Consider the following 11,258-nt stretch of genomic DNA (forward strand, 5'->3'; position numbering starts at 1 on the left):
ATAATTATTTTTTCAAATTTATTAATTATTTTATTAATAATATTAATTATAATAAAAATAATAATATTTATAACACAAATAATACCATTTTTTATATGAATATTTAGAATTATAATAAAAATAATAATATTTATAACATAAATAATTATATTAAGAATTTCAAGGATGATTACAACACATAATAATATTTTTTATATCAATACTTTGAGTTATAATAAAAATAATAATATTTATAACACAAATAATACTATTTTTGATCTGAACACTTTGAATTATAAGAAAAAATAATAATATTTATAACACACATTATTATATTAACACATGTGATTGAGTGTGGACGCGTCCAACCTACATTGGGGTTGGGCATGGACGCCTCCACACGTGGCTATGTGCCCCAAGGTGGCACTGGGGTCTGCCTTGCTCAGTGGAGTAGCCCAAGCGCCAGGTGGCGCTTGGGTCTACCCTGTGCAAGGGTAGGGCCGCCCATGAGCCATGTGGTGCTCGGTCTCCCCTGCGCAAGGGCTGGGCAGCCTCAGCGCCAGCTGTCCTTGCGTGGGTAGCGTCAGGTGTCCGCTTCTCATGGCCTGCAGCCCCATCAAAATTTATGCTGACCATTTTCTCCCATAACCAACTCTTCAATGCCATATGCACCCCAGCGAAAAAGACAACCACATCCCTCCCCTACTGCCCTTGTAACTCTTTGTGTCAAGGGCTGAGCTGCCATTACACTGCTCCAATTCACAGTGTTTTGTGTCTATGTAAACAGTAACAGAGGCACTGAGCCCTTTTAGTATATTGTGTAATACTCTATGTTCCCAAGAAAAAAGTTATTTTTTCAATGTGTGATTTGATGCCCTTTTGTATATATACTCTATGTTTACAAGAAAAAAATTATGTTTTTTCAATGTAGGATAAAAAAAATTTTGGTTTAAATACTTAACATAATATCTTTTCAATGTAGGATTTGAAGCTCTTTCGTATATATATTCTATATTCATAAGAAAAAAGTTATGTTTGTTCAATGTAGGATAAAAAAACTTTTTGGTTTAAATACTTCAACTTAAAATGATAACATAATATCTTTTGAATATAGTATTTGAAGCCCTTTAATATATATACTCTATGTTCACAAGAAAGAAATTATTTTTTCAATATGAAATTTGAAGCCCTTTAGTATATATACTCTATGTTCACAAGAAAAAAGTTATGTTTTTAAATGTGAGATAAAAAACTTTTTTTTATTAAAATACTTCAACTTAAAAGCATAACATAGTATCATTTCAATGTGGGATAAAAAACTTTTTAAGATATTCTTTCAAACTTCATTATTTACAACATGTATAGCCTATATTCACATTGATTTTTTCTTAATTTTTTCATATGAAATATTAAAAATTTAAATATATATTTTTTAATTTTTCCGGGTTGACCCATGAAACCCAAGACCCAGCCCTTTGGTCGGGTCAACCCTCAGGCCGGGTTTGATACTTATGTATTTATCCACTTCGGTTTTAATTTTAAGGGAATGATTTAAAATTATTGTGTAATTTGGACACAAATGGAGGTTTTTGTAATATTCAGGTATTGTTTTATAATATCTTTAAACTTTTGGATAGTCATTGTAATTTTATAGTACTTTTAGGGTTTTTTTTTTTTTATAATTCACACTTCATAAAATTTTAAAATCTAGGTAAACAAAATCAATCAAATATTATTTCTTTTAATTATATATATATATATATATATATAAGAATACGAGGGTTGAACTGAGCTTTCTACTTGGTTTGTGATGGCTTTATTGTTAAGTTCTTTCAATTGATTTGTGGTGAGGATGCCATCAGTAATACCACGTTTATTCCTTGCAGCTCCAATTGTAGAATCCTTAATGACATCTGATTGATCTACTTGCAAAGCCTTAGGAGCTGAGGTTTGGCATCCTTCATTCATGTCCTCGAGTTTGTTCATCAATTTTTTTATCTCATGATCTTTTGACTTGAGTGAAGTTGAAAGCCCTTCAAAGAGTTTTGTCAAGTTAGCCACATAATCCTCAAATGACGTCGTCCCGGTCATCATCATTGACATAATATCAAAACCCAAAGCCTTACTTGGTGATTGACTTGGAAAAGTATCCATAAGTGAATTGTCAAAATCACCTCGAGTGCCAAAGAGAATTCCATGCGCCCCACTTGGCTTTTGTAGTGGAGTTACTTGTAGCTTCATCTTTGGAGCTAGATCTTGTGCCCCTCTTGCATTCGAAGTTGATGTCAACTTGAGAGTCGGTTTGGTTTGTATATACAACTCGACGATGGATTTTGTTTTCAATAGCAAGGTTGAAGAATCTTCAATGGTATGTCGACGTTGAATTAATAGCTTTGTTGCTTTTGGAAGCGACAATGGTGATCATGTTCCTCCTAATTGCCATTGAGATTTTATTGAAAATTCTTTTTTAAAGGGAAGAGATGAGAGGTAGAGTTTTTCCCATTGGAGTCGCCAGAAATTTGTAGACACAATTTTGAGCACCTGAAATTAAACAAGCACACGTGTATAAATATATAGTTTTATTAAATATATGACCAGGTACAATCTTTATCTAAAGTATTCTTTGAAAAGAATAAGACAATCCTCTGATTATTCTGTTTGTTGATATATGGTGATTTAATTTATTTGTGAAATCAAGCCAAGATTTATGCTTTGCAAGAACACGAATTTAGACGTGTATTATGAACCAAGATTTGGTGATTTGATGCTTTGAAGAGTATCTTTGATTTGTCTTCAAAGTGTTGTTGAAGAACTCTTATAGGGCGTTTAAGCTTGATCCAACATAGCTTCATTCTTTGTAGACTTCAAGTGTAAACAAAGGAGGCATGAGAACTTTTAAGAGAGCTTCCTTGCTTAAAGAGAGAGCTTCCTTGCTTGAAGAACTTGTCTTGAAGGAAATTTGTATCTCTAAGAATTCTTCTCTTTCTTTTATTCTAGGTTGAGGCCCTCTATTTATAGAAGTTTGCAAGGGCTCCCAAGTCCTTTTCTAATGCCACATGACATGATTTTATTGGTTGATCTTTATTGATGAGATCTTGCATTTATGACAAGATATCTTGAATATCTCATCTCAAATGTCAACCTTTCATTGGCCAAGAAATATATGAAGACTCATTTATTTTCCATGTCATATATTTCAATTTTATTTTATCTTTTCATAAAATAAAAAAAATAACACATGGTGAAATTTGATTGGTAGAAAATTTTTGTTTCTACCCACACAATTCATTATATTGATTTTTAAGTGCTGATTTTTTATTTACTTTTAAAATAATTTTGTTATGTGTGTGTAATTAACTTACCCGCATATATCATGTCATTTTTTTAAATTTCTACATCATCTTATTAGTATACATATCATGTCGTATCCGTATCCTGTATTTGTATTTGTACTTTATAGAACTATATTTTCTAGCCTAAACAATTCTCGAGCTAACTTGCAGCCTCAAATCATACAAGATGATTAGCTCGCGTGCTATTCTATAGATTAAATTTTTTTTGATAAAAATAAAATATTTAGGTGTTGTTAATATTTTTCTAGTAAAAAAAATTAAATTTTGTGGGGTTTAACTCGATATAACATGTCGACTTGGCGATTTCAAATGTAAATCGAACAACCGGTAAAAATATAATTTGATTAAAAAAATCAAAATGACATCTTTTTAAAAAAATATTGCGATATCAACATATTAGATCGACTTGGGTTTTCCTGTCAAATTTGCAACCCAAGTCATGAGACTATGATAACCCAATATAAAATTTAAAAAAAAATTATGAAGTTCAATTATCAAATAACTCAATATTAAAAAAGAAAATTAAAAAAAAAGATTAAAAAAAACTCGAGTCAACTTGTCAAACCCACAATATAAGTCATGAGACCAAGATAATCCCATAAAAAGTAAGTAAAAACAAATTATGAAGTTTAATTTACAATCAACTCAATGTTAAATGATGAATTGAAAAAAAATCCAATCAAAAAAATAAAACAAAAAAAGACCCAAGTCAACCTAGTTAACTTGCCAAAATCATGACACGGTTCATAATACCAAGATAACCTCATATAAAGTAAAGAGAAAAAACAACATGTGTCAACCCAAGTTAACCAGCCAAACCCCACAACTCGGGTCATTATACTAGGATAATCCTATAAAAAGTAGATCGAAATAGATTATGAATTTCAATTCTCAATAAACCTATTGTTGAATGATGAAATTGAAAAAAAATATAAAAAAAAGATATAATAAAACAACCCAAGTCTACTCGCAAAACCCATGACCTAAGTCAATGGGTAAGAATAACCTCATAAAAAGCAAATCAAAACAAATCATGAAATTTAATTCTTAATCAATATAATGTTATAGGATAAAATTAAAAAAAATTCAATTAAAAAAAAACTCTTGTGAAACAAATAAACCCATCAAATCCATGATATGAGTCACGAGACTAGAATATTTATAAAAAAACCAGACCATAACAAATCATAAAACTTAATCTTCAAGAAAACAAATATTAAATAATAAAATTAATTAAAGAGAGAAAAACAACATAGATTAAAAACAAAAAAATGTTGTAAATAAAATTTCGTGAGGGGTGCATTATAAAATCGATCTCTTTCTCCTTTAGGTTTTGTTAATTATAAATTTTAATTAGGTGGCTTAGAATTTTGAGCACCCCAGAGGCAAAGCTTCAGATTAAAGGAGAGCTGATGCCATGAGGAAGCAACTAGAAAAGCGCACTTAATTACCTTCCTAAAATGAAATCACCAAAAGATCTATCAATTGAAAAAAGGGATTTCTTTTTCACAAGCTTGCAGATAGTTTGTAGATGCTTTTTGCTGGTTTTAAGGCTCCACCCATGGCTACTTTTTTCTTAACACAATAGCGGCTGCAGCACTTAGGTTGGTGCTGAAAGCTCCATATATATATATATATATATATATATATATAATGCTTGATAAATTCAAGTTCGACTTAAAACTTCAATTAGAGCAACATATATTGCATTGGAAGGCAATTAATAGTTCATGGAACAAATACTTTTTCTCAGTATACAAAGGAAGTCTAATTAATTAGCATAGTAATTAAATTTGGTTAAATTTATCAACAAGTTTAAGTTGAGTTTGATTTTTTTTTTTAATAATATAATATCATTTTAAATTTTTTTTTAATAAAAATTAAATCGAGTTTTGAATGAATTGATCAGGTTATAAGTTGATTTATTGGGTCGGCTAGATCAACTACGTATCCCAATTCAAAAAAATAAAAGATTTTAAAATTTGATTTTTTTTTAAAACCCAACCTATAAAATAAGTCAGCCGGGTTTCAAAATCATCTGTCGGGTTAGTTTTAATAGCTATGTTAATTAGTAGCAAGGAGTAGAAATAATTATGCTCCTCGGAGAAAGAAAAAAACCGTAGTTTGGTTTGTATTAATTTTTGGAACTTGTGATTGCTTGCACTAAACCTATACTTAGCCTAAAGAAAGGATTAAGAAAAAAAAAAACCTGAAGAAATACATGATAATTAAATTAAGGAGAAATAAGAAAGAACAGATATCCAAATCCAAAACCAAAAGATGAGCAAATCAATCACTTAGACCTGGAGGAGCAACGTCTTGTTATGTAGCTTCCATTTGATGGGCGAAATTGTAGTTGACAATTCAAGTGACACAAGAACTTAACAGAGCCAAGAACCCCAACTCTCCACTGAGTTCTTACACCTCCTTTCAACTCAAAACTCACCTCATCCTTTTTAAGGGATTCATCCACATGATTCATTTGCATAGGATTTAATGGTATAGGATCCGAGGTGTATTCATAGTTAAAATCAACTGAACTATTCTTCTTCACCTCATATGGAGTCGCAGTTGACAATACTGCTATCCTATTCCCATCAAAGAACAGTTCAAGATTGAAATTTGAGAACCTGGCATGGGCCTTCATGTTGTCATTCTTCGACCTTACCAGGATGTTTACTTGCGTTACAAGTACCCCGGCTCCGTCGTAGTTGAAATGAGGGAGATAAGCACTGACAACGCTGATGACTGGAACTCTTGGGTGAATTACCATGTAGCCAATGAAGATGACGATGCCGGCAATGATTACTGCCATGGTGAGGATGGCACAAAAGATAGCAGCAAACCACCATAGAAAATGGGTTCGAGGTGGGGGAGTGGATAGAAAATTCTTGGTCATAATTGACGGCGGCGGTGACAAGTAATAATTGGCACTCTAGGAGTGACAACATCCGGCTTTTCGGTGTTTTGAGGCAATTTTTATGTTATGAAGAAAGGTGAATTCTTAACAGGAGTAGAGGTAGGCAGCAAGGTAAAGAATTTCAAGGTGGGTTCTTGGCTCTCTTTGGTGGGGAAGGTTAGGTATCTTCTTTTCCTAGTTTAAAGCATTTGTGGTGTCTACGATATGTCCATCTTACCGTTATTGTAGTAGTGTACCTGAAGAGCCTCTTTTCTTCTCTATCAAGGAATCTTTAGCTTAGGTAACCGCACCCTTTTTATCAATCCTGCCTTGAGCAAATATATTCTTATCTTGCAATTCAATTCAAATTAAACGCCTCCTTATTTTTAATGAAAAGCTAGAGCCATCTCTCTAATTTATTGGACGTCCTATGTGGATTCCCACTAAAAAAGTGTAGCAGCCTGCTTGTTGAAATTGGTGGTGAAAGTAAAGCAGCTTCAAAGCTTAGCCCATTTTCGTTTCCTTGCATAGTAACGGGATCATTTCCAAAAACGAAGTACGGGGCAATGATCATCTTGTACCCTTTGATTCATCTGTGAAATATTAGAGTGTTCGGCAGTTTTATTTTTTAAAATAATTTTTTTATTTGAAAATATATTAAAATAACTGGATTTCTTCTTCTTTTATTTTGTCTTTAATCTAATCGATAGAGACCAGCCCCGGCAGATCCATTGTTTACAACTATGCTCTTATACTTTCAATTCTTAGTTGTGCCGAATCCTCCATCCTATTTCGAGCCCAGCAAACTATTGCACTCCAACTTTTGGGGCCTTTTAACCCTTTCATCCAATTCAGTCAAGAAAGTTCGTTAGTTTGATTAACACTTTTAGTTGACAAGTCCATGATTTATTCTTAAGATTTGGTCAATCTAAACGCTATCCAGAGAGTCCAAGTTTGGTTCCAACTTTCCAATTGAGATTTTAAGGCGTTAATGGGGTCAGAGTTTTCAGCCACAGCCTCCATAGTCTGTGGGATTTGGTTAGTTATAACAAAGAGGAGAGTGTGTTCAGCCTAGCAATCAATAATGGCAAAACTAAATGAATGACATTTCGGTCCTCGATTGTTGTTGTCTGTGTTAAAAGAATCAAGCAATATACAAAAATCAATGGCTTTACAGTTCATTACTGCTACTTCTATTCTAAAAATCCAGTCTTCTCCTAATTTAAACATGCCCACATGGGGAGAGAGAGAGAGAGAGAGAGACAGACAGAACCTGTAGTGTTGATGACTGTCGGAGAGAGGCAAGCCCGTCAGATAGGAACATTGAGAACTCACGTGCCGCCCATCCCTGCCCCCTTTGGAGTTTATTCATGTTTAAGGGAAACCTCAATTTACCCCTTCAAATATTATCTCATAAACAATGTCACCCCCTCCATGCTCCAACCCATTCATTTAAGTGACCGTGCGTATTTGAAAGTCCAATTGGGGTTGCTTTTCATTTAGAAATTTATTAAAATAATATTTTTTTTATTTTTTAAAAATTATTTTTAACATTAGCTTATTAAAATGATCTAAAAACACCAAAAAATATCAATTTGAATAAAAAAAACATAAAAAAAATTTAAAATATTTTAAAAGCACTTTTAAAACGCAAAAACAAATAAGGAACGGTTTGCTATGTTTCAAACCGTGTTTTAAGCTAAAAAATATTAATTTTTATATTTTTAGTTAAAAACTCAACTTTTACATAATAGATAAACGAGCTCTAAATAACTAGTAATCATTAAAAATACTCCATACAATTCCATACAATTTGCATATGATCTTCAGTTATTTCCATTCAATGTGCAACTATATGCCTAATATGCCACAACACATAATTTCAGTGTAAAATTGTCTTCTAGAACATGTTAAAACTTATTTTGATGTCTTAAATGACAGTACCAAAAAAATTAGATGAAATCTTTTAATCGATATGATAACAAATTATTAAGGGTTGATATCTTTAATATTGGCTATTGTTAGGGATAAAACTGATAAAATCAAAAGTACTTGAAACTGAATTGATAATAGTAATATATTAGGGGGCTAAATTGAGGTTTCCCTCTATAATTTATATAGAAATTCTCACAAACAAGTCAATGTTCGGGTTAAGATGAGTACAGTTTAACTGCTTAACATGCTTCCAAGTTCCATACTTTTATTGGCTTAAATTTAAAAAAAGAAAAAAAAAATCTAAACTTTAAGTGGATTTATGTGGTTCCAGTTTCCGTGAATCATCAATCTTGCTAGCCAGTGCATGCACTTCCAACTCACTGTACCTATCATTCATGCCAAAAGCTCTCACCATCGTTTTCACTCAGTGAACTTGGTGCCTTCAACTCACTGTACCTATCATTCATGCCAAAAGCTCTCTACTTTCATCCACCATGAACCCTTCCCGACCCATGATTTCAAGACCCATCAAAATACCACCTTTCGTGCTCAAGACTTGTAATTTGAGTCCATATTCTAAAAGGGTATCTGGGTTTAGCCCACATGGACATGGTATTAGATTCTCACCTGCTGTGACCAAATGTTCAAGAGCTCGTGATGTTCATTTAGCAGCAGCAGAAGCTACACAATCTTCTTGTTCTTCATCTCGTGCATCCCCTGTAATTGCATCAAAGATACTCGACTTCGAATCTATAGAGGAGAACATAGAGAAGGTATATAACAATAACTAAGCAATTCTTTGTTTGTGTGTGTTTTATACCATCATCATCGTTTTTATTAGCATTAATTAATTTTGTTTGAATGATGTGCAGGTTATTTATCGATGTCGGTTCTTGGCGATTCTTGGGGTTTTGGGCTCTATGGTTGGATCATTTCTCTGTTTCATAAAGGTGCTGCTTCTCCAAACTCTTAAGTTAATCTTTCTTGGGTTTCAATTTCTAAATTTTCAGTTCAGTTTTCATGAAATTAAACTGAAATTCTCATTGTTTTTCCACAAATATTGATGCAAGTGTAAGCATTAAGTTCAATTATGCAAGCAATAGCAACACTACCTGCATGTGATTTCAAATTGTCAATTACATGCCGTTAAGGACGGCTCTTTTGAGCTCAAGTATAGTACTTTCAATTTGGTTGAAGGTACTGATCATTACATTGTTACGGTGTATTAATCATCACATCATTTACTTTGATTTGCAGGGCTGCACTTATGTTGGGTCAGCTTTCATGCAATACCTCGTCAATCGTAGCAAAGTGATTATATTGCTGGTCGAGGCCATAGGTGTGTGATTGGAAATAGTTTTCAGTATTAATGGCTATGCCTTGCTTCATTATTTTGAAGTAATTGAACCCACAACTAGCACACAATGTTCTTTTAGCATTCCATCAAATTAAGCCTTGTATCATGCATGTTTCGCAATGGGTTAATCTAATGCTTTGTAATGCGGTAGTTGCGGGGCAAGTAAAACTATTTCTTGCTTCTCCCTGGTAGAATTCTGGAATTGATTGATGACCTGTAAAAGAACTCAAAACTAAGATAAAGGATTTGGCTCATGTATACTTATTTTTCAGCTTGGTGAGTAGGTCATCAGACTACTTGCAATTGCTAGATATGTATCAAATCACCATACATGCATTTGCTGAAGGGGTTGGGTTCATCTTTTGGATGTCTTTTTTTCTCCGTGAACTTCCAGCTCTTCATTCTCCATCTTCTACAGTGCCTGCTTTGTTGCTGAAAAGCTCCCTCCCTAGAAAATTACTGATGACTGTTTTATTGGATCCCAGATGTCTATCTTTTGGGAACAGTGATGCTAGTCTTTGGAATGGGTCTATATGAACTCTTTGTTAGCAATCTTGACCTTGCAAAGCAGGTGTCAACGGGGAAAGCACCAAACAGGTCAAGTTTATTTGGCTTATTTGCCTTGAAGGTATCTTTGATTCTCTTAAACAACAGCAATTTTTCTACTTTAGCAATGCATGTAATATGATGCAGCTAATGTTTCATAGAAATTGTAGCCTTCTTGATGAGCGGGAAAATATTTATATTGCCTGTTGGTTGGGAACTATACCCTTTAGCTTGTCATATCCAAATGATATCTTATTTGATACTTGACCTTCCTAAGAGTAGAACTATAAGAAAAATTATGTTTGTCATTTACGGTGTTGTTGACTTGTTTCTGTGCACCCCGGTTAATTGAGATCTTCTCTTTTTACCTTTTCTGGCAGGAACGACCGAAATGGTTAGAAGTGAAAACTGTTAATGAGCTGAAAACCAAGCTTGGCCACGTCATAGTAATGCTTCTTCTGATCGGCTTCTTTGAAAAGAGTAAGACGGCAATCATACTCTCTCCCATTGATTTACTTTGCTTCTCAGCTTCTGTCTTCCTTTGCTCTGGTGGCCTCTACTTGTTATCTAAGCTTGGCGACACCAAATGACATGTATAATTTCCCCAAGAGTTAAAATGATTAGAAAATGCTGTCTATAGAAAAAGTGGAAACTAATGTGAATAAGTGAGGTCAAAGTGTTCGTTCCACAGATCTGATAGTGGCATGTAATGAAACCTTAACCATATTTTCACTGCAATAAAATCTCTCTATGTGCATTTAGTTTTTGTTTGAGCTTCTTGAACCAGTTGGACTTCACTAACTAGTTGATCATTCAAACAAATTATATGTGGCTGTATGTTGATGAAGTCAAGTTCCTATAGAAATGCTGCTTGTTTCTTCTTTCCTCCCTTAATTGAAATTGCACGCTCTTTGGTAGACAACACTCTCAACTCCATAGAGTGACTCCTTGATCTATATTATCTTGCTTTCCCCTTACTTATGAACAGGTGGAGCCATGTAATGCTCCTACCATTATTGAACTTTTGAATTTTAATAGTTGCTTTGGAATTTGATACTAGATTCTCAAGCCCCCAAATTCCTGAAGCTACAACCCTGTTCTTCTCATTTTATTTAATCTTTGTTTAGGTTTCAGTATATGGCATTAACTCTGCCTTCATTGTAAGTTGTGAGAACCTTGGTTCCTGCAT

The 11,258-nt window shown here is 33.4% G+C and overlaps 2 protein-coding genes across 2 annotated transcripts; one reads left to right on the forward strand and one right to left on the reverse strand.

Moving 5' to 3' along the window:
* Nucleotides 1-5,437: 5,437 nt before the first annotated feature.
* LOC18098415 (NDR1/HIN1-like protein 12) lies at nt 5,438-6,548 on the reverse strand. Its single transcript, XM_006385082.3, has one exon. The coding sequence runs from the start codon at nt 6,229-6,231 to the stop codon at nt 5,626-5,628; it is 606 nt and encodes a 201-aa protein (XP_006385144.2). The 5' UTR covers nt 6,232-6,548; the 3' UTR covers nt 5,438-5,625.
* Nucleotides 6,549-8,465: 1,917 nt separating this feature from the next.
* Nucleotides 8,466-10,835, forward strand: LOC18098416 (uncharacterized). Its single transcript, XM_006385083.3, has 5 exons — nt 8,466-8,939; nt 9,039-9,116; nt 9,424-9,505; nt 10,009-10,151; nt 10,450-10,835. The coding sequence occupies exons 1-5, from the start codon at nt 8,661-8,663 to the stop codon at nt 10,657-10,659; spliced, it is 792 nt and encodes a 263-aa protein (XP_006385145.1). The 5' UTR covers nt 8,466-8,660; the 3' UTR covers nt 10,660-10,835.
* The last annotated feature ends 423 nt before the right edge of the window (nt 10,836-11,258 follow it).

This window comes from Populus trichocarpa, chromosome 4, assembly GCF_000002775.5.
Source record: "Populus trichocarpa isolate Nisqually-1 chromosome 4, P.trichocarpa_v4.1, whole genome shotgun sequence".
Classification (NCBI taxonomy): Eukaryota; Viridiplantae; Streptophyta; class Magnoliopsida; order Malpighiales; family Salicaceae; genus Populus; species Populus trichocarpa.